A 25104-nucleotide genomic window follows, 5' to 3' on the forward strand; every position below is an offset into this window, starting at 1 on the left:
ATTTCCGAGTTTTCATGAGAGATACTTCTAACTTCCCAATTCCTTATTTCATTACTATTTTCTCATGTTACACCACAAAGTAGTAATAACGTCATCATCAGTTACGGTATATCGCCTGTTTTTCGTTTTTAAACGGTAAAAATGTGAAAAAATAAGTCGATTGCGCGATTGATATTTTCATTTTGCTTCTGTGATGCACCCACTTAGGCCTACTTTCGATATCGATCGTGTGCGAAGGCGCGCAAAACAAATAAAAGAACCGTAACGTTTCAGAGAAAATACTGGGTCGAGTCGTACCTCCATGGTCGAGTCTTTCCTAATTTTTATTAACGGATTTTGCATGTCACAACAAGAAAGACAATTAAAGCTCTTCTATGCTTAGACATAATTATGTGCATTATTTTACAAAACGTCGAAAATTCCAGTGTAACCTAATACTGTATACCCAATTGGTTAAATATTTACTTTGGTATAAACAGTTACCTACATTGAAAAATGAAATAGTATGATTACATTTACCTACAGAATATCTATTAATTTAAATGTCTATATTTAGGCCTATAGGCCTAGTACATAATATTATACAGCAGAAAAGATGTAAGATAAATATATAAACATTTAAAAAGTTATTTTAATATATAAAAATATATACACATTTAAGAAGTTACACATCATATTGATATAAACAAAACAATATTCACTTATATTTACAATTTACAATGTATTTAATTCAATTAATTTGAATTGTTTTTATTCAATCACCAACTTAGATTTTATAGATAGTCGTGACGTAATATATTTCAACACATCCTCCTCCTAAACATGAGTTGGCATAATTTGTTGTTTTTTCTTGTTTTCTTGTAATTCACGTCGCCTATGTCTGAATAGTATGCAAATATAAAAAAAGATAAATTAAAAGCACAATTGTTTTGGCCGCAATATTTCGTTATTGTTATGCACGCCATGATTTAGCTAGGTGCCGTATTCACCAATCACACTTAAGTTAGATATTTCCGTATTTCCTTTAAATTGTAGGCCCTATTCATTTAAATAAGAGATGTTTTCAATGTTTAGGTTGTTCCTTACCATCGGTGCTCATTGCAGTTGTTTTAACAATTTGTATTTGAATGTTATTATTAATCTTTGACGATGTGTTTTGCTTTTGATGGAAGGTACACCTCCCTTTTCAAGTATAGGCCTGTTTGTATTCTTGTTCTCATACATCATTTTCTTGTTGTATTTCTATTGTAATAGTTTTTTACCAAATGAATGAATGAATTAATTAATCGTATTTAGACCTACCTGATATCTCCGATGGCGTATACGATAAAAACACTGAGTATCACAAGAAATGAGAATCCGCCAAATACGATATACGTATTGATATCTGACAATGCAAGTTACACAAAATGTCACTATATTAAACATTGCTATTCTATAACATTAGTAAAGGTGGTCTGGCGTAGTACGAAGCTTGCCATAGACTTATAGGAAGACTGGGAATGTGTAGCAGAAAAGTGAACGATTATAAAAGTACAAATGAGGGGCCATGTGGTCCAAGTCTTAGTTTATGACTCACTCTAAAAGCTCGAAATGAAGAAGGAAATGGTATAAACTAAAATGTAAATCGCGGAAGAATATATAAGATGGTTACCTTTAAATATGTCAGCCCAGTGGCCGTCGTCTCCGTCATTTCTGATTGTATAAGGTGGATTCAGCAACGAAAGACCTGTAAAAAAAAAACTATTAATGATAACTTAGAAAAGCAGAAATTAAAATTGGCCCAGAAATTAATTAATTAGATTAATTTTGAACGGTTAATTATGAGAAAGTCTGTGAGAATGAGAAAAAGCAGGCCAACCAAGATTTATGTATTTGATCTTACCTGAAATTTCACAGTTATGACCAGACCAAGGATATTTACAAACACACACGTTTGTAGAATTGAGCTCTAAACAAGTCGCATCATTTTGACATTTATCTTCCATGCAATGTTTGGATTCGACTTTGAGATCACTTTTGAAATCATACGAATATATGTATGTGTCAGACAAACTGGATATTTGCGGATAGTCCATTAAACCCATATCATAATCAAGCGGGTTTGATTCTGGTACTATAAAAAAGACATGATATTGTAAGTTATAAATATTGAAATAGGCTAGACTAGTTTAAAATGTATCTAAAATTGTTACGTTTCAGTCATTTTTGGCATTTAATACCCATAGGCCTACATATCACACCAACAATCCTACTTTGACGCGACGCAACGAGACGTGTAGGCGCAAGGTAGGTCGACCAATCACAAGCGACATTTCGAGAATTCAACGCGTCATGATTGATCAAATTTCTTGCAGTGCGCTTACGTCCTTAGCGTTGTGTCGAAGTAGGAATCAAGATCAAAATACTACTCAAAATCAAATGCATTTGACCGATTATCAACAATATCTAACTTTACGCTTACCCTTTGGTAAATTCTCGCAGACGACACCCGCGTCTTCCCCGTGGCTACAATCGTGAAACTCGTACTGTGAATGTGGACATTCGTTAAGATACTTCTCATAACCTTTGCAAAATGTGTCATCAAATAGAATAGTGCCTTTTCCTTGACCAAATTTTGCGCGTGGTGCTACTGCACGCGCAGTAGCGTAACCAAGTTGACGACAAACCACTCGAGCATCTTTGATATCCCAACTAAAAAGATAAATTAACCTCATCAGACGGTACTGTACTATGAGCCTTTGTGTTAGTAGTACATAGTTTGTAGTCTTGAAAACTAAATTATATGCTGGTCTCTGTATGATTTAATGACATTGAACATTGTGAGTGGCGGGAATTGGAATAAGATCTGGTTGGTCTGTAGTTGAAGACAATTGACCGTATTTAAATGACGCTAAAATTAATGGTGGTGACGAAAGTTTGAATGGATGCCACAGTCGTTATTGTATGGTTCTATTTGCGACGACCTACCTTAGGACCTAGGGCTAGGATAAATTATACATTTTGTCATCGTCAATTAAAATTTATTTCGGTTTTTCCCCGACTCTCTGCACCAAAAATGTGAAATGTGTGTAATAGAGAATCCAGGGTTGTGAACTGCACCTAGAATCGGCGAAATTTGTCTGTCGACTGACACAAAAATTCAAGTACATGAATTAACATGACGTCATAGACTGTTGAAAGCTCCTTAATTATAATAATGATATGTTGATACACCTGTACTTACTTATCATCGCAAATACTGCTCCATTTCCCCTTGTGTAGAATCTCAACTCGGCCTTCATAATCTGTTTCCCCGTCAACAAGTCGGACTGGTTTATAGCTCGAATCCGTTACCTCTTTATAGTTATTAAAAAATAAAAGTTTCTTTTTATTTCATATGCAACAAGTGAAAATTGTTTGGATGCATGTTTGTTTCCACGACGACTTCCACAAGTTATCGTCGATTTTTTTTAAACTACCAAAATACCATGCCTATTGACATGAAAATCGATATAATGGTGTGATTATGTCTGTCACAAAATTATTTTTAAAATGTGTACAGTCAGTATGTATTTGATTATCCATCACAGGCTCATTTCGTTGGTTCTGTTATAGGCTATGCTCTATAAAAGTAGCCCGAAGATCTGAAAAAAATCGTTCGTTTATTGTTTAAATTTAGAACCGTCTCTTACCTGTACTTTCTTTTGAAAGACATATTACCCCGGCATCTTGTTTATGCGTACACTCACTCAGCAAGTCTGTGTACTCACAATTCAACAAACCATATTCTACTCCTGTGCATTTTAAGTGGTTGAGGTGGATAGCACCACTGCCTACACCGAACCATTTTCTATTCACAATTTTCTTGATGCTAAAGAAGCCCAGTTGTCGACACACAACGTATGCTTCGTTGAGATTAAAGTTATCGTTGCATACTGTACCCCATTTACCATTATGGTATACTTCAACACGTCCCTCTGCTCTCGTGGAACCTCCCATCAACCGCACCGTTGCTCCTGGATGTGTAAACATAATGATATTTGTAGAAAGTGTATTGTACAAGCCCGGCCATATGTAGGATTATAAATGTAAATGGCGAGGGGTCTTTTCCTGGAAAATGGACTAAAAGTATGACTGGTTTGTCAAATGTTACATACATACATAAACAATTTATCAAAACATATTCCCATATGTAAAACTAAAACCCACTGATTTGATTCTATTTTAACATGAAATATATAAAAATGTAGGCCTAATATGTGTAAGCTTATTAAAGTTATCCATTTTCAATGAAATCACCATTACCATTTACAAAACCTACCATATAGGGCGAATAGCAAGAATTTAAAGGAATTCCCTATAACCCCACCTTTGGAACACCCCTATTTAGGGGACACTTCTATAAGGACAAAGAGCAATAATACTATATGTTTTTACACTACGGCCATTTCATATTCTGAAGACACCCCTATTAAGGGAACAATTTGTTTGGCTCCAGAGAACTGGGTCAGAAAACCATCGGTGGCTTGAAAACTATTTTCAATTATTACTTCCATTGTCCCTTATTTACGGAGCCGCCGGATAACATTATAACCTACATCTGTATATATCTAGGCCTGTAATCTAATTTAATGAACACGATCGAAAGTATAGATCTAATCGATCCTATTTAGGCTGCAGATTATATCAAAGTTGTGCTTTCTGTTATATTGACGCACTCTTCAAGATCAAGGCTATTCACAGATTCTTACATTTCATTCAAAAACTACAAAAGAATGAATATTAGTAAATGATAAATAATACGATGAGATCAAAATTACAAAGTACAAGTTATAGGTCAAACGGTCCTGTGTGTTTCCCTATTCACTAGTCTACGTGCCCAGAATCAGTGGCGCACGCTGGTGACGGTAAAATGCAGACGGCTTTTTGAATTGCTAACACGCAATATTACTCAACACATAATGGATGTATTAACAAAGTTATTATATTAATAGTTGTAAAAAGTAGAATACTTTTAATACCGCCATGCTGGCGTCGGACTCTATGTTATCCTCCTTTTAAGTTAAAATTGTTGTAATACTGTTATTATAATTTAATTTGTTGAAACGTGACGAGAAAGTGCAACAAACTGACTAATTGACAAATAGGCATTCATTTTTATTACACATAACATTTCCAGTACCGCGGTACACTACTATCAAGCAAATATATATGATTATACTTTCAAGTTTACTGTTTATGAATAATACTTGATTCACACAAAGGCAATGTTCAAGAGTTTTTGCCATGCGAGGACCATTTAGCGAACTTGTTTTTTTAGGCACGCGTGCCATATATTAAAAATAAAACTTAAGAAAGTGTTATAAATATCCATGTAACGTATGTTATATGTATGAACGCATCTACGAACTTGAGTGTTACAAATGTCTGTGCCACCATATCACCATTAAGGATGTCAACACATTAAGAAACTTAAACTGTCGTTTTTGGCACACGAATACCATACCATTTAACCTATGTATGGACACGTGTACGAACTTCAGCATGTGCTACAAGTGCCCGTTTTTTCGTATGAACGCCTACAGGAAATTTAGCGTGTTTCTCGAAGTCCTTTTTTGGCACTTATGCTGTACAGTATATATCCTCTTCAAAATGAACCTGTCATTCGTCTACGTAGGTTTAAGTCGAACTTAATTCTGTTTAATTGCGGTGGTATCTTAAATAGGTTAATCCATACGTACATTAATACCAATAATAACAAAACAATGGTATTACCAAAAATAATATTAATCGGAATTGATACGGAATATGTGTTCATTCATATCGTATTTAAAAAATCCAAATTATGCATTGCATTTTGTAGAAGTAAATAAATGTTTACCAAAAAATAATAATTTCAATCGTTCCCTTTGATTTAGGCCTATATTAAATATGATTTATTGTAAGCATTTTACAGAAATTAATTTTTAACCGTCAACATCAGAGATACAGTATGAACCCTTACTTTGGGTTTACTTTACTTTATTCTGGGAGCACCCCTATTAAGTGGAAAATTTTCAGTGAATGTGAGGCGATATTACACTACGGTAAAATACGACACTACGAACACTACGGCCTTATATTATTTTAATACTGTTGAGTTGTGGAGCCTCTATCCTCATTTTAGAAGTTCTCTGCATCCCTTACGGTAAGTAGCTTATGTTACCCTTCGTGCTAAACAATCCTAAATAATTATTTAGTAAAATTTGGTAATATCAGTGGGAAACTATAGCTTCTAAGCACATCACTGATTTTAAAATCCAAAATGTTGACCTTGTGATTAAACTTTCTGGTGCCAGAACGAACCGCGATTATAAAAGGCTTGGTAGCATTATTAGTTCCGCTTATGCAGGCTTAGTAGAGAGAATAGCACGCGACTATTATTTTACAAAAGATGAACGTGTTGATAATACACCTGGGATATAAACAGAGATGCGTTATTAAAAGTGAACCTGTTAATGTGGATTATGTCGGGATTTTCCCGCTTTATTTCTAAGCCCTATTAACTGTACCTATTTTGTTCTGGGTTGACGACATGCCCACTGAAAGTAAGCTGATATGGTAATACCTTATTCAGAATTCGAATAGCCTAATAATCAGGGTGGAATTGGTTTCAATTTTGTTCTGGGTTGACGACATGCCCACTGAAAGTAAGCTGATATGATAATACCTTATTCAGAATTCGAATAGCCTAATAATCAGGGTGGAATTGGTTGCTATTTTGTTCTGGGTTGACGACATGCCCACTGAAAGTAAGCTGATATGATAATACCTTATTCAGAATTCGAATAGCCTAATAATCAGGGTGGAATTGGTTGCTATTTTGTTCTGGGTTGACGACATGCCCACTGAAAGTAAGCTGATATGGTAATACCTTATTCAGAATTCGAATAGCCTAATAATCAGGGTGGAATTGGTTGCTATTTTGTTCTGGGTTGACGACATGCCCACTGAAAGTAAGCTGATATGGTAATACCTTATTCAGAATAACGAATAGCCTAATAATCAGGGTGGAATGGGTTGCTATTTTGTTCTGGGTTGACGACATGCCCACTAAAAGTAAGCTGATATGGTAATACCTTATTCAGAATTCGAATAGCCTAACAACCAGGGTGGAATGGGTTACTATTTTGTTCTGGGTTGACGACATGCCCACTGAAAGTAAGCTGCTATGGTAATGCCTTATTCAGAATAACGAATAGCCTAATAATCAGGGTGGAATGGGTTGCTATTTTGTTCTGGGTTGACGACATGCCCACTAAAAGTAAGCTGATATGGTAATACCTTATTCAGAATTCGAATAGCCTAAAAATCAGGGTGGAATTGGTTGCTATTTTGTTCTGGGTTGACGACATGCCCACTGAAAGTAAGCTGCTATGGTAATGCCTTATTCAGAATAACGAATAGCCTAATAATCAGGGTGGAATTGGTTTCAATTTTGTTCTGGGTTGACGACATGCCCACTAAAAGTAAGCTGATATGGTAATACCTTATTCAGAATAACGAATAGCCTAATAATCAGGGTGGAATTGGTTTCAATTTTGTTCTGGGTTGACGACATGCCCACTAAAAGTAAGCTGATATGGTAATACCTTATTCAGAATTCGAATAGCCTAATAATCAGGGTGGAATTGGTTGCTATTTTGTTCTGGGTTGACGACATGCCCACTGAAAGTAAGCTGATATGGTAATACCTTATTCAGAATTCGAATAGCCTAATAATCAGGGTGGAATTGGTTTCAATTTTGTTCTGGGTTGACGACATGCCCACTAAAAGTAAGCTGATATGGTAATACCTTATTCAGAATTCGAATAGCCTAATAATCAGGGTGGAATTGGTTGCTATTTTGTTCTGGGTTGACGACATGCCCACTGAAAGTAAGCTGCTATGGTAATGCCTTATTCAGAATTCGAATAGCCTAATAATCAGGGTGGAATGGGTTGCTATTTTGTTCTGGGTTGACGACATGCCCACTGAAAGTAAGCTGATATGGTAATACCTTATTCAGAATTCGAATAGCCTAATAATCAGGGTGGAATTGGTTGCTATTTTGTTCTGGGTTGACGACATGCCCACTGAAAGTAAGCTGATATGGTAATACCTTATTCAGAATTCGAATAGCCTAATAATCAGGGTGGAATTGGTTGCTATTTTGTTCTGGGTTGACGACATGCCCACTGAAAGTAAGCTGATATGGTAATACCTTATTCAGAATTACGAATAGCCTAACAACCAAGGTGGAATGGGTTGCTATAAAAATGTTTGTTTGTATTTTTTTTCTTTTAGGCAAGCCAAGGTTTATGAGCACTGTAATTTCCATTGTATTTTGGACAATAAATGAATCTGTATCTGTATCTGTATCTGTATTTGTGTATCCACGTTAAACTCCATGTACGCAAATAGTGTATACCTCGTTCCAACATTACTTTGTGAAATTATTATTAATTCTTATTATGATTATTATTATTTATTATTTTTCTATTCTTTCCTACTAAATATCTTCCAATCTCAGTTACAAAGCATTTATTTTACTATTTTCTAAGAATTTCGTTCCAATCACAATGTTCCTAATTATGTGTATCAAGATCACTTTCCGATGACTTCCCTCCCCAAACCCATAACAAGTTTTGGTATATAATGCAGAGATGTTACTTATTTTATATTTTGTCAAAGTGAAAGAGTTATTGTAACGACGACCCGGATAAGCAGAATGATTTAAAACTCACAAAAATGGTAAAATTAACTTACCTAAAATGTTCTCACAAGAAACTAGTAGCAAACTCCCAAAAATTGAATAAATCAAAAACGTTTGAATAATATTAACATCCATGTTAGTAAAACTAATGCAATACAAACAGTAGTTTTTTGTACAACTGTTTACGTTTTTAGTAAGCACCAATGTGTGTGCTTATGATTACTAGCGCATGTCTCTTTGCATAGTTTTGGTGGATAACAAGGGTTTGTGTTACTTTTGTGTTACAATTGGTTATTGTGACAATTGGTGAAATTATTCGGTGTTTGAAACCGTGAAGTAATTAAGGTAGAACGAGTCACTGAAACGAAGGCTTCTTCGAAAGGATTTGAAGTTAAAACATCTGGTAAGAAGTATAGCATGTTACATACTGAATTACAAATTAAATTCATTGAAATAGTAAAAACACATAGAACCTATGGTGATTCATGGTTTAAAAAAGTAAAATCACGTTCGCATGATAGATTAAAGAATTAATAACACCACGCATTGCATCTCCATACACATTGCATTGTCGGTCTGGTACCACAATCAAATTCTTTAAGTAGCCCATGTTATGTTGTTGGGGTAAGGTTTATGGCCTATGATACAGGGATAGGCCCACGTGACACTGTATAACAGATTCTGTCTATGATAATGCGAAATAATTTAGATTCAGCTATCTAGAATCTACTACACAATTTGGGTTTTCGTCGAGTGCGTTCTAAACTTTTATTAGTTTTATTACAAACGAATTAACTGGTTGTATATTATTTTCCCCAATAAAACGTTACAGACAGGTCACTTTTATTGTTCGGACATGTAATTAATTGGAGCAAAAAATGATAAAAATCCAACATTTGTCTTTTTGCCATTTTTAATTGACCATAAAATTGATAGACATGTTCTTCAACAATCCGAATACAAAGTGAAGAAAGAATTGTATTTTATGAACAAACATTTTTACCTTGACGACTTTATTTTTGCAATCGGAATTTTAAAAGACCCTGGATGAAATGACAGATACAGAAAATACAAAAGCGCACCGATAAAATAAAACTACATAAAGTCGATTGTTGTTATCAAGAGGTTTTTTAATTGTATTTTTTGTTATGTAAATTTGTGCCTCCTTTTATATATTAAATACAGCGTAAAGTCTAAACTAGTCAGCTAGCACCCGATTCTGTAGCTGTTAGTACACTCAGTGTGGAAGACTGTCGACAGTCTGCCAGAGACCTGTGTGACTGTATTAAGTACTTTTAATACACGATATCGCTGTCATTAGGTTCATATCTATAGACAATTTGTAACGTTATAATATGTATTCAATATAAAATCCACTCGGCAACCAGAATAGTATTAGTAGCAGGTTTATCGTATTGCCATGCATGGATAGGTGTTTTCCGCCTCTTTTAGATCTTCTAGGCCTAGGCTAGTCAATTATTGTTATTGATTATACGAATTACGTAATTAGTTTAGTAGCTCATCTACCTTTTTAGCAGGGCATAATGAATATCGTAGCTAGGCTAGGCCTACTAGCGTCAAATCAACCAATTATTTGGGTGGTACGAGTTTAGGGAGTTAAGTACGAGTTGGCATGTACGAGTCGACCAGGGGGTGAATCGACAGGGTACACCTACTAGAGCATAGGCTATAGTCCTGCGAGAATGGGAAATCTGGCCTAGATAGGCATAGGCCTACATTGGGTATGCCCAAAAAAAGCTATCCTATCATATCCTATGAACATAAAAAGGCCTCGTAGAGCCAGAGGTGTTAGCCTACTATGGATCACTATTATTTAGGCCTAGCTAGCCTAGGCCTAGAGTTAATTTTAAATTAAGTAGGTAGGCCTAGGCTCCAGTAATTTCGGTCGCGTTTTCGGCCTATTTTTCAGGAACTGTGAGAGGTGAGGTGGGTTAGCCCAGCTAGGCTAACCTAACCTGTAAGTAGTATTCTAGCCCATCCATATGATGGGTACGGGTTGGCATTTGTACGGGTTGACCCGTATCTGTATTGTAGCTAGGGTGCTGGTCAACCCGTACCCATGCCAACCCAACTTGGCTAACTCGTACCCAAATCATTGGTCAACTCGTACCCACTTGGGCTAACCCGTACCCAAACCAATTCGTATGTAATATAAATTTACTTTTAATAACATTCGCCATTAAACATAGGTACGGGCCAGCCCATGATTAGTACGAGCCAGCCCATGATGGGTACGAGTGAGCCAAAGTGTTGGGTTGACCCGTATCTGTATTCTAGCTAGGGTGCCGGTCAACCCGTACCCATGCCAACCCAACTTGGCTAACTCGTACCCAAATCATTGGTCAACTCGTACCCACTTGGGCTAACCCGTACCCAAACCAATTCGTATGTAATATAAATATACTTTTAATAGCATTCGCCATTAAACATAGGTACGGGCCAGCCCATGATTAGTACGAGCCAGCCCATGATGGGTACGAGTGAGCCAAAGTGTTGGGTACGAGTAAACCAAAATTTGGGTACGGGTTGACCTGTACCCTTCTAGCTAATCGTACTAGGCCTCGAGTAGGTCTACGCTAAAGTCCGGCTACAATAATGGTCTATTCTGTTTATAGCTTTATTGATAGCTGGGTTCAAATCTGGATTGGGACGGCTTTTCCTCATTCTAAAACAGATTTATGGAAGGCAATCGCCGCCAAAAATACAAAAGTAAAACAAACAACGTACTTTCACGATTTCCTTATCATAATAAAATAATATATGAATTTAACTGTAATATTGTATACATAGTAATTGCCATTGCATATATTATTATTATATATTATACGGTTAGGCTTTATTTGCTCTTATGCTTACTTCCTCCAACGTACAGAGTACGTAGGGCTTCCAATTTGCTTTTATACCTGTTAATTTAAAAATCGTTTATGCCTATTGTTGCATAACGTTCAAATTTAGACTGTAAATACTGGGATGATCACCCTAAATTTTCTTTTTCAATTAACAATTTTATATTTCACAGCTAGAAAAAAGCATACAGAGTTTTTTTTATTCATAACTGTTGAATTGCATCCCAATACATGGTACCTATTGGTATTATATCTATAAATATAAAGTACTCTCTCATAAATAGATATCCAAACTACTCCAACTACCTAATCTAATAATAGTACTATTAGCATACTACTGTACACTTTGTAGACAAGAAATAAGTTGTATCCACCTAGAGGACTTATGGTAGTACTGTACAGTCGATCGTCTTCTCACTGGCCCGGTCAACATAATCTACGCCTAGATTATTACAGTAATTAAAATACATATTTATAGAGATTTTTTTTTTTTGCAGAAAAGTTATGTGTAGAGAAAGCAGTACTCGTATTAAAAACTAAGCAGGTTTACTCTTGAATGCAAACTGGCAGGATATTTTAAATATTTTTTATTGTTGAAATGATGGAATCCTAACTTCATTTTCCACGAATTGGAGACAAAGACATATTACGATCCTTTTATTTAAATTTATTTGGATAGACCTCCATGTAAATTCATTAAAGGCTATATGATTGTTTTATATTTTAATATGTGATAGTAGAAAATCATTGTGCATAATGAGGACTAAGAATCTAATATTTACTTGCATTCTCATCTTTTTAAAATTGTATTTATAATGCTGGTAATGAGTTTACTATTGAAAAAGTCATGTTTCCACTTATCTCAAATTGTGGCACACCTCTAACCTTGTTAGAACTGACTGTGTTCTACATTATTCTGCTATATAATAGTGCTTCCACCATACTTCAACCTGGTAATTGAATAAATTTCACCGGGGTAAAATTTAAACTAATTATCATCCTTTAACATAAAGTATCCTCCTGAAACATGTATTTGTACTGTACTTCATCTAATATCCATTACTTAATACTAATTTGGGTGATTTATGTCTAACTTCAGGAATGATCTGAGGCTAGAAAAACGAATTTCTGTACATATAATTTATATAAAAAATAAACCAATGTTTTCCTAATAACTTAACCCCTAGGTTGATAACTAACAAAGAAATTATTGAAATTGTGTTCTTACAATATAGGTGTACTGTATCTACATATGCATACTGCGTTGAAAAGAAGAATGTTTTATAGTTATTATAGGTTATTTCCAAATATTAAAGGTCTGATATCTAACAGAAACTAAATGTTACCAAACTATGTTTTTGAAAATCTTTATGATATAATAATTATAATAATATGAACATAATATTAAATTATATTTACTATTTTTGATAATCATCATGTCCTTATAAATTCATTTATATTTATTTTGTGGTAATATAGTTCATATATTATGTATTAAATAAATTGGTAAGGCCCTATACTGTTTATATTTAAGGAAAGTTTATAATACACTATTATTTTATGCCTACCAATATTAGTATTAATTGTTTATGTAACTATTTTGTCTAATTGCATTGAATTTTTGTATAGGCCAATGGCATTAATGTTTTTCTCAAAGTAAATTAGCCTAATAATGCCATATTTAGACACATAATTCATTGATTTCTGATATTCTGTACTTGTGAAAGCATTACTAAAATAGTAGTTATTTTATTACTTTTATAATGTATGTATAAACATTTATTCATTTTTTTTTTTACATTTTTAAATTTAAAAATTATTAAAATACCTATCTACCTTTCTGTTATTGTTACTATTATAATATTTTTTGAGGCAGGTTGATTTCAATAAAAAAAATTTAAAACAATTAATTTGACTTATACTGTACTATGTTAGTTCAGGAGATGAAGTGTGTGTGGGCAGAATCTGGTGTGTTGGGTGTTGGTGATGTGAGGTGTATTTTTGTCACTTTAAGACCTAAATTAGATGTTTTCTGAAGAAAAGAAGTAAGCGGATAGGCTTTCAAACAACTTCAAGAAGATTCACACAGAAATAATTACTTCCCAATAAAATAGTATGTAACAGTTTATATTACAGTACGTTGAATAAACTCGAGCGGAAAAATAACACACATAAAAAAACATTCATTTTCTTGTCGAAAAGCGCCCTCTCTAGTTTTCTATTAATTTATTAATAATTATTATTAATTAATGAGTAATATAAACATATTTTTAACATTTAATGCTTGAAGCTGATTCTACTCATAACAAAGTTTCATACCTCCAAATTTCATGAACGTATTCAAAGCACTTCAATAAATATCACATTGAACATTAAAAATTAGGGTTATGATAGAATTTTGCTTAAAAACATATACAAAAAACATCGATAAAAAATACTTTTCGAATTTAAAAACATTTGAAACTTTTTTAATATGTTCAATATAGGTTGCTCTATTCACAGAAACAAAATTTCATTCATGAACGTTTTTTTTTCGTTGTTTTTTCAAAATCGTTATTAGGTTTAAAAAATGCGTTGGAGTTGTATGATCTTTCATAAGTGTACATTTCGTAAAAACGTAAATTTAAAAAATCAGTGATATGGCTCGATATTTATTTATTTTTTGCAATATGGATGGAGCAACCTATATTGAACATTTCTACCAAGTATCAAATGTTTTTGAATACGAAAAATATTTTTTATCGATGTTTTTTGTATATGTTTTTAAGCAAAATTCTATCATAACCCTAATTTTTAATGTTCAATGTGATATTTATTGAAGTGCTTTGAATACGTTGATGAAATTTGGAGGTATGAAACTTTGTTAGGAGTAGAATCAGCTTCAAGCATTAAATTTTAAAAATATGTTTATATTACTCATTAATTAATAATAATTATTAATAAATTAATAGAAAACTAGAGAGGGCGCTTTTCGACAAGAAAATGAATGTTTTTTATGTGTGTTATTTTTCCGCTCGAGTTTATTCAATGTACTGTAATATACACTGTTACATACTATTTTATTTGGAAGTAATTATTTATGTGTGAATCTTCTTGAAGTTGTTTGAAAGCCTCTCCTCTTACTTCTTTTCTTCAGAAAACATCTAATTTAGGACTTAAAGTGACAAAAATACACCTCACATCACCAACCTCCAACACACCAGATTCTGCCCACACACACTTCATCTTCTGAACTAACATAGTACAGTATAAGTCAAATTAATTGTTTTAAATTTTTTTTATTGAAATCAATCTGCCTCAAAAAATATTATAATAGTAACAATAACAGAAAGGTAGATAGGTATTTTAATAATTTTTTAATTAAAAAATGTAAAAAAAAAAATGAATAAATGTTTATACATACATTTTATAAAAGTAATAAAATAACTACTATTTTAGTAATGCATACACAAGTACAGAATATCAGAAATCAATGAATTATGTGTCTAAATATGGCATTATTAGGCTAATTTGCTTTGAGAAAAACATTAATGCCATTGGCCTATACAAAAATCCAATGGAATTAGACAAAATAGTTACATAAACAATTAATACTAATATTGGTAGGCATAAAATAATAGTGTATATAAACTTTCCTTAAATATAAACAGTATAGGGCCTTACCAATTTATTTAATACATAATATATGAACTATATTACCACAAAATAAATATAAATGAATTTATAAGGACATGATGATTATCAAAAATAGTAAATATAATTTAATATTATGTTCATATTATTATAATTATTATATCATAAAGATTTTCAAAAACATAGTTTGGTAACATTTAGTTTCTGTTAGATATCAGACCTTTAATATTTGGAAATAACCTATAATAACTATAAAACATTCTTCTTTTCAACGCAGTATGCATATGTAGATACAGTACACCTATATTGTAAGAACACAATTTCAATAATTTCTTTGTCAGTTATCAACCTAGGGGTTATTAGGAAAACATTGGTTTATTTTTTATATAAATTATATGTACAGAAATTTGTTTTTCTAGCCTCAGATCATTCCTGAAGTTAGACACAAATCACCCAAATTAGTATTAAGTAATGGATATTAGATGAAGTACAGTACAAAAAAATGTTTCAGGAGGATACTTTATGTTAAAGGATGATAATTAGTTTAAATTTTACCCCGGTGAAATTTATTCAATTACCAGGTTGAAGTATGGTGGAAGCACTATTATATAGCAGAATAATGTAGAACACAGTCAGTTCTAACAAGGTTAGAGGTGTGCCACAATTTGAGATAAGTGGAAACATGACTTTTTCAATAGTAAACTCATTACCAGCATTATAAATACAATTTTTAAAAGATGAGAATGCAAGTAAATATTAGATTCTTAGTCCTCATTATGCACAATGATTTTCTACTATCACATATTAAAATATAAAACAATCATATAGCCTTTAAAGAATTTACATGGAGGTCTATCCAAATAAATTTAAATAAAAGGGTCGTAATATGTCTTTGTCACTCTCCAGCTCGTGGAAAATGAAGTTAGGATTCCATCATTTCAACAACAAAAAATATTCAAAATATCCTGCCAGTTTGCGTACAAGAATATAACCTGCTTAGTTTTTAAAACGAGTACTGCTTTCTATACACATAACTTTGATTTCTGCAAAAAAAAAAAATCTCTGTTATAATTACTTTAATTACTGTAATAATCTAGGCGTAGATTATGTTGACCGGGCCAGTGACAGGACGATCAACTGTACTACCATAAGTCCTCTAGGTGGATACAATTTATTTCTTGTCTACAAAGTGTACAGTAGTATGCTAATTAGGTAGTTGGAGTAGTTTGGAGAGATACATCTATTTATAAGAGAGTACTGTATATATCAAACTATCTGTGTTGGCCACCTTTGTATTTTTAGATATAATACCAATAGGTACCATGTATTGGGATGCAATTTAACAGTTATGAATACAAAATCTCTATATGATGCTTTAGTGCATTTTTCAGCTGTGAAATATAAAATTGTTAATTGAAAAAGAAAATTTAGGGTGATCATCCCAGTATTTACAGTCTAAATTTGATACAACAATAGGCATAAACGATTTTTAAATTAACATGTATAAAAGCAAATTAAAAGCCCTACGTACTCTGTATTTGGAGGAAATAAGCATAAGAGCAAATAAAGTCTTGACCACAGGGTGTAATTCACTATTTTAAATCAGTAGTATGACTGTACTTATGTGTTGGACCATACTGTAATGTGGTCCAGGTTGACGGGCCAGGAATGATGGTAGTACCAGTATACCGTGTACTGTAGTTTAGCCTCAAGAAAATACCATGTAGTAGTTGGAGTAGTTTGGAGAAATACAGTAGAGATTTACGAGACTTGGTGTGTGATGATTCAGTATAATAATTTGTGCTGTGAAAGACAAAATTGTTGAATTGTGAAGAAAATATTGTAAAATATAACAAGGAAATTATAGTTTTATACTATAGTATAATTAAGGGGTAACCGTATAATATATAATAATAATAATAAATGCAATGGCAATTACTAATATTATGTATACAATATTACAGTTAAATTCATATATTATTTTATTATGATAAGGAAATCTGTTTTAGAATGACAAAAAGCCGTCCCAACCCAGATTTGAACCAAGCTATCAATAAAGCTATAAACAGAATACCATTATTGTAGCCGGACTTGGTAGCGTAGACCTACTCTACTAGGCCTACTCTACTAGGCCTAGTAAGATTAGCTAGAAGGATACAGGTCAACCCGTACCCATGCCAACTCATACCCAACATTTTGGCTCACTCATACCCTCATGGGCTGGCTCGTACTCATCATGGGCTGGCCCGTACCTATGTTTAATGCTATTAAAAGTATATTTATATTCATTAAAAAGATTCATTCGGTTGGTATTCCAAATAAAATATAATAGTTAATTATATCTCAACCGTAACAGTAACAGTAATAGTAAATAAAATAATCGTTATTTACTAATATTACTATTACGGTTGAGATATAATTAACTATTATATTTTATATTTATATTACATACGGGTTGGTTTAGGTATGGGTTAGCCCAGGGTACGAGTTGACCAATTATTTGGGTACGAGTTAGCTAAGTTGGATGGCATGGGTACGGGTTTACCAGCACCCTAGCTAGAAGAATACGGATACGGGTCAACCCGTACCAATTCCAACCCGGGCGTACCCATCATGGATGGGCTAGAATACTACTTACAGGTTAGGTTAGCCTAGCTGGGCTAACCCACCTCACCTCTCACATTTCCTGAAAAATAGGCCGAAAACGCGAAAGAAATTACTACTGGAGCCCTAGGCCTACTTAATTTAAAATGAACTCTAGGCTAGGCCTAGCTAGTAGTACAGTAGTAGTGATGCGTAGTAGGCTAACACCGCTGGCTCTACGAGACCTTTTAATGCTCATATGATGGCTTTTTTTTGGGCGTACCCAATGCGATGGGGCGACTTTGTATGGGGCGACTTTGCGATGGGGCGACTTGACTGGATTCCTGTAGGCCTATGCCTTCTAGGCCAGATTTCCCATTCCCGCAGACCTATAGCCTATGTTCTTCTAGTAAGGCTAGTGGTTGTACCCTGGTCGACTCGTACCATGCCAACTCATACTTAACTTGCCTAGCCTCTACGATATTGAGTATGCCCTGCTAAAAAGGTAGATGAGCTACTAAACTAATTACGTAATTCGTATAATCAATAACAATAACTGACTAGAAGGCCAAAAAGCAGAGGAAACGCCTATCCATTCTTGCATGGCAATACGATAAACCTGCTACTATTCTGGTTGCCGAGTGGATTTTATATTAAATACATTATTATAACGTTACAAATTGTCTCTAGATAGGAACCTAATGACAGCGATATCGTGTATTAAAAGTACTTAATACAGTCAGACAGGTCTCTGGCAGACTGTCGACAGTCTTCCACACTGAGTGTACTAACAGCTATAGAATCGGGTGCAGCTAGCTTTCCATACTATTTCGTTAAAAACATGAGAGCAACGCGGTTTTAATTATAAAAAACAACAATCATAATTAGGCTAAGGTAGCAATCAACAGCAATTGCAAAATGCAACATACAGTAGTACTATATTCATCCTAAATAGCAAAGATAAAGCCATTAATTTAAATTAGCAAAATATATATAATACTTTTTTGTAGACTCCATAATTCTCACCAACTAAACAATGAACTAGTTTGGTTGAGTGCGCTTGAAAATGGGTGTAGCATGTTACCGTACTGCCTACACAGTGTATTCTTGCGAAATACCAGGGTTGAAAATAGTTTATGCTGTATTCAAGGCCGTTTCCTTCAATTAATACAATTTGATGAATTTGTAAACATTCCATTTTAATTTTCAATAATATTTCGAAAATTGTTATGAAAAGTATATTTATTCGATGTTTGACATTGAATGAAGTACGGTAGGCTGCATGCATGGTTAAAACTAAAAGCAATATCTAAACTGTAATATCTAGTTTTAGCAGGGAAGAGTATAATTATTCTTCCCTGGTTCTAGTTACTAATACTTTATACGATAATAAAACACATAATGCACGTCCATTATGTATCGTCGTCGACATTAGATAATACATATCAATAATATTCACACATGTTATGACGCAGTACACTTGAACAATCTACGTTTTACAATGCTGTAACATAGTATCTGACAACAATTATACAAATACCTAATTATAAACTACAGCAAGGCTTGTAATACACCATCAAACATTATGAGACAAAACATGTGATTTGCCCATATATGGACGATGATGTCATATCACTAACATATTTAAGCATATCTCTACCATATTTGGGTACATCACACTTTTTTTTCAAACTAGTTTGATAGTGTAGGCAGATCTTTAGTTAAATTATATAATTTAGTCGTACTCTTAATGTTGTACTGTATTTGTTTATATTTTAAATACAGTCGTAATTCCGAAATTTCATTAATCAATTCAACGTGGAGTTTGACGAATTTAAAATAAACTATAAAGTATACGTCTTTTCATGTCCGTTTAACCTCTATATGCCTATCTAACTCTTCGTTATACTAATTAACCGAACATAGATAAATCAATTGCACTTTTTTCGTGTTGCCAAAACATTTATAATACTTCTATTCCCTCATCTATTTGCCCTTTCACGACCATTTGTGATTTTGACTGCTTCGTTTGTGATGTTGGCCGTTTTATAGTTTGAGTTAGTTCAGGGCATACATGTATCATCGTCTGTTTCTCTTGTTTGGTTTGACAGTATTGCTGAGATGTTGAGGGGGAAACGTCGACTATTGTCTTACGCTGAGGTGAAAAGTGGCTTGTTGACGCGTTCAGAACATCATCTGATTTAGATTGACGCGTTTGTGACGCAAATTTATCTGACGGGGAGATTTCAATTGAAGATGATATTGATTCTAGATATTGTTTAGGTGAATAACTCAACTCGTTGTGCGTTTGCGTTTCACAATTATCGAATGCGACGTTTGTGTACTCAGTAGATTTAGATAATACGTCTACATTATCCGATTTGTCTCCTGTCTCAACCACTGTGCCAGGACTACGACTATCATTTGTTCTGAAAAGAAATAACTTATCGAATTATATTTAAACACCAAGTTGAATACAATAGATAAAGCTATATACACAAATTATTTACTACATCGTCAATATTGTTTCTTTTTACGTTTCATTTTATGTGACGTAACTAGTTGGCCAATTAAATAGTTGTGATAGCTTCTTCTCTTTCATGTTATTTGTACTTACCGTCTTTTCTTTAGTAATGTTATTGAAATTAAAATCAACAAAATCATAATCATTATTCCAAGCCCAATAAGGACAAGTGTTTGTAAATCTGTAAAAAAAAAATCAATTTAAACGAGTTTTCTTACTCAGTGTTTTTACGAAGAGTATATAAACATTTAAAAAAAGTAATTTTAAAATAATATACAGGATTGATTTATCTTCTGTAAAAGTCATCATTGCCAAAAAAAAAAGCCTGCAAGAACGATACGATTCTGCCTTGCTACTTTTACAATGAATAGCGCCCTCTTTATCGTCACACAAAAATGTTCCATTTTATAATAATAATTATTCGTAAGTAGGAAGGGGCTTTCTAAATCAAGGGATAAACACCAAGTTAAAGGAAAGTTGCAAAAGAAACAAATATATTATTGTATTTTAACCTATCTGGGGTTATATTATGTGAACTCAGTATAAATAAAATTTAACATAATATACATACCAAAATAACTATTTGATTGTGAAGGACTTGCAGATCCGTTTATTAGTACTGGAGTTGATTCGGTGGCAATGGATTTGTCATTCAAATCGCTTGTGGAGGTTTCTATTTTACCGTCGGCATTTTTTGTTGATATCGTATTTTCTTCAAAAGTTGTGGTTGCTTTGTCGTTCAAATGTACTGTTATGAAGCCGTCATAAGCGTTGGTGGTATTTAACGTTATTAATGTTAATCGTTGTTGCAGTTCTTTAGTAGATAGAGCACCCTGTGTTGTAACGGTTACCTTTTCCAAATCGTCTGCTGCTGCTGAAGGATGGTCCCGGGTTGTAATGCTTTCTACGTTTGTTACATGTTCATGACCATTGTTTGTATTAGTCGTTGTTTGGCGATTTGTTGTTGCTTCGGAAATAGTCATAACATCGTCTGTAGTAGTGTCAGATGTCAAATATTCACTTTGAGTAGAATATTGTGTAAGATTTTGAGTTTTGGTATTATATTGATTTGTTAAAATGTTATTTTTAGTCGTTGAATTATTTACATTGCCGATTTGTGTTGATAACCGTTGTGTACTTATTTCTGCAAGTGATGTTGTGGCCATGGTGGTTGTTGGTGACGTCACCACAGTTGATGCTGGAATTGAACTGCCTATAATTCGTGTAGATTCGTATCCAATGCTGCTGTACTCCTCTGTTGGTTCAAGGTAATAGTCTGTGTCATTATCAAATTCCTCCTCTTCTTCCGTATCATTATCTAAGACTGGAAACAGATGGATTATTTATAATTTAATTAAAATAATATTTATTATATTTAGACTGTACAGTAGTAATAATCGTGTTATAATGATACAAGATGGTTTGAAAAAATGTATTAATCATCTCAGGCTCACTTGAGACGCGCCCGGCCCACGACATTGATGAATGGTTACATTCATCAAGATCATCCAACTCTGTTAATTGCAAAGGTCCCTTATCCCTTTGTTCAAAGTAGTTCGCAGTGTACCATAATTAGATCATGGTCAACTCCTACAGTGATACGAACATACACCGTTTTTTTTATATTAACGATAATAGAATATAATCCACACAAACCTGTAAGTTCACAATAAGTTCCCGTCCACTCAGAGGCACACATACACATATATCCTAGGGCATTACTTTCGTCAAGTTCGCAAGTGGCGCCATTTTCACATTTGTCTTCCGAACAAGGATCGTCTTCGGCTGCACTACTTGGTATACTATCATCCATCATAGGCCTAGGGTTTGTGTTACTAGATACGCTAGAGCTAATTTCTTCAGATGGGGTAGACCCAGAGTTGCTGCTCTGTAAGTCATACATTATGTCAACTTGCGAAGCTTCTTGGATAATAAATGAATACGATGACGATTGTTGATTTGATGTTTCTCCTTCGATATTTGAAGAGGAATCAGCAGTTGATAAATTATCATCAATGGAACTGTCTCCAGTACCTACAACGTAAGAAAATATTAATAACATTTATTTAAATAGTTGTTACTATACATTAACCAAGAACGTTGTTAAATACAAAGCATTGTGATAGTAGATATAGTAAGTATGTCTTTCTAAAATATAGTCTCTTCACCAGGCGTTATTACTTAATAATATTGATGAACCCCACGGCTAATGAACGAAACGGCGTTAAGAAAAGTATTGATTTTATGAAGGAGGCTTCAGGTTTTTTTTGTCATGACAGCAACCAACGATCCCAGAATGGTTATTGTAATAAGTACTAAATGTTTACATAGTGACTTTGTTTTACTTACCAACATTATGACCGCCACAAATGACGCCAGCGTCTTCGCCGTGGCTGCAGTCATGGTCGTAAAAGGCCGAGTGAGGACATTCGTTCAAGGAAGACTCATCTCCACGACATTCACAGTTTTCATACAAGATCTCTCCTTCTCCACGTCCAAAGGAAGATCGTATGGTAGCGTTCACAGCATCGGTGAACCCAATTTGACGGCACACTACAAATGCATCTCGAATATCCCATCTATTGAATGAATACATACATCATGCTTAGAATGATTAAAATGAATGATTCTCAATGAATGAAAGGTGCTTCATGAAATTATATACACATGTGCTGAATAATATTTTGTATAAATTAATTACTGTCTCATAAAAGGAGAGGATTTTTGATATATTTTATCTAAATTTACCACCAATTCCAAATACTTGCTTTTTTATCTAAAATAATAAAACAGACAAAAATTATCTACTTTACCTATCATCACATACTGTCGCCCAACTACCGTTATGGTAAATTTCAACTCGGCCTTCCCTATCACTCTCTCCGCCAACTAAGCGCAGCGGTTTATAACCAAGGCCTGAAAGAGGAAAATTAGTCTGGTGAATGTTGCATAGAACTTGTAACATCCCTTTTATATTATAGGCATATGACATGGCATAATCAATGGCTGAGAATATGAACCATTGGTTCGATGTGACTGTTGCATGTTATTCTATTGTTTATAATAAATAATCAATGTTCAAATGTAATTTAGTTTTCGCATATTTCTACACCATTATTAAGTTTTATCTTCCTTTGTACGCCAAACAGACGAATACTATTTTGCTTTCCATACATGCAATAGAAGCTCATTTCTAGCCGTCCAGCTGCTGTCGACACAAAATAAAAAGCGTGCACGGCACAGAATGTTGAAATACAACATGTTGCTATTCACGCTTCATCACTATTATTATACTGCAACGTTTGTTTAAATACTGTAAGTAAACATGTGTGCCTCATCTTATCGTTTCAAATTAATTAATTAAATTTCAGTATATCACCGGGTGGTATGTAAATGGTCATAAGGAATAACATTGATTCTATATTGTTATTACCGTTAATGTGTAAATTGGCATTTATGCTGCCAAAAAAAAATGAATCTCAGAGCCCAATGATGTAAATGGTCATAAGGATTTTTATTACTGTTACTGTGTAAATTGGCATTTATGCTGCCAAAAAAATGAATCTCAGAGCCCAATGATGGAAAGTTCGTTTCATTTAAACGTGTGAGTGAATTAGTTAAAAGTGTATAGGCATAATGCTTATTGTAAACATTTAAATGGCAAATGATACCACAACGCCCTGATGATGATACACTGGTTGTGGTATGTTAGGAACTACTTGGTAGTCATCACCATTGACAATCATGGCATAACGGAGTATAGGTGTTATGTGATAATATATATCTATTTAAAAATCAAATAATTCTATTGATATTAATATTTATCTTATTCCATTTCAATCAAGATGGGTAACATTGTAAAAACTGAGAAGAAATGGAATATGGACCACAAGACAAGCTATTGTCACAAAGATTACCTAGGATCCGTCAAAGTGACGAATTAAAATCTTAAGTTCTATCTAATCTTACCTGTATCTTGTGAGGTAACACCAACAATTATTTCAACGGACACCAATAACAATGAGAGACGGAACATAATTTATAAACACCCATTTAAAATACTGTTAAAGTTTATATAAAGAACTTTGTCTGCGGCGATAACGTTGCCCACTGGCAGTATCGGATAATAATCAAGTTGTAGCCATAAGCCCAATAAGCACGCATCAACAGTGTTCAAGAAAGGATGGTTTTGTTTCTGGAGAACAACGGTCTTTGACGAAAGTCGATACGTGCGCTTACATGACGAAATGTCCGTCTTGTTTAGCAAACAATGGTGCGAACGGTTGAAGGAGAACCCGTGTAAACTTATTCAATGTATGGATCGATGTCACTAATGAACAGTAATAATAGATGTTCCTCGATTGTACCTGAATAATCTCAGACTAGTGAGATGTAATTATCTCTGCTCAGACTGTACTTTGGGAACAGATAATGTATATCTCTGTAAACATAAACAATTAATGATTAATTAAGAATGTTTTATTAAAAATGAAAATCATTTTTTGTTGTTGTAATCTCTGCTCTCGCCATAGGTAATAGCGGAATTTATAACCAATTATAAAATATCTACTATTTTATATAAAACTATGAATTTCGAAAATATTGTTAATTGTATTACGGAGTTATAGATTACACAATAATAATACAGTAATGTATGTGGTGTTGACGTAATTAGGCCTCCTGAACTACGAAAGGGGTGGCGACATTTTGATTACGAAGCCATCGTACATGTGTGCCTAATTCGTACCACGCGTACGGCGTGTGTCATTAGCATTATACG

At 33.7% G+C, this 25104-nt stretch overlaps 3 protein-coding genes across 3 annotated transcripts in view; all 3 read right to left on the bottom strand.

Moving 5' to 3' along the window:
* The window catches only part of LOC144854231 (small ribosomal subunit protein eS7-like), a 170900-nt gene extending 146573 nt beyond the window's left edge, over positions 1-24327 (bottom strand). Inside the window, exon 1 of the mRNA XM_078712159.1 lies at positions 24317-24327. The gene's annotated coding sequence lies outside the window, so the exon portion shown is untranslated. The remainder of the gene's footprint in view (positions 1-24316) is intronic.
* LOC144854214 (scavenger receptor cysteine-rich domain-containing protein DMBT1-like) lies at positions 306-8905 on the bottom strand. The gene is made up of 8 exons (XM_078712133.1): positions 8771-8905; positions 3675-3998; positions 3227-3338; positions 2465-2694; positions 1886-2116; positions 1655-1729; positions 1303-1387; positions 306-880 (listed from the first exon to the last, which is right to left on the bottom strand). The coding sequence occupies exons 1-8, from the start codon at positions 8850-8852 to the stop codon at positions 817-819; spliced, it is 1203 nt and encodes a 400-aa protein (XP_078568259.1). The 5' UTR covers positions 8853-8905; the 3' UTR covers positions 306-816.
* LOC144854594 (uncharacterized) lies at positions 19764-24552 on the bottom strand. Its single transcript, XM_078712532.1, has 7 exons — positions 24294-24552; positions 23138-23240; positions 22674-22903; positions 21981-22358; positions 20896-21648; positions 20418-20505; positions 19764-20229 (listed from the first exon to the last, which is right to left on the bottom strand). Exons 1-7 carry the CDS (start codon positions 24358-24360, stop codon positions 19764-19766), a joined length of 2085 nt encoding a protein of 694 aa, XP_078568658.1. The 5' UTR covers positions 24361-24552.
* Between the last annotated feature and the right edge of the window lie 552 nt (positions 24553-25104).

The sequence above is a fragment of the Antedon bifida genome, chromosome 10 (genome assembly GCF_963402885.1).
Source record: "Antedon bifida chromosome 10, ecAntBifi1.1, whole genome shotgun sequence".
Taxonomy (NCBI): domain Eukaryota; kingdom Metazoa; phylum Echinodermata; class Crinoidea; order Comatulida; family Antedonidae; genus Antedon; species Antedon bifida.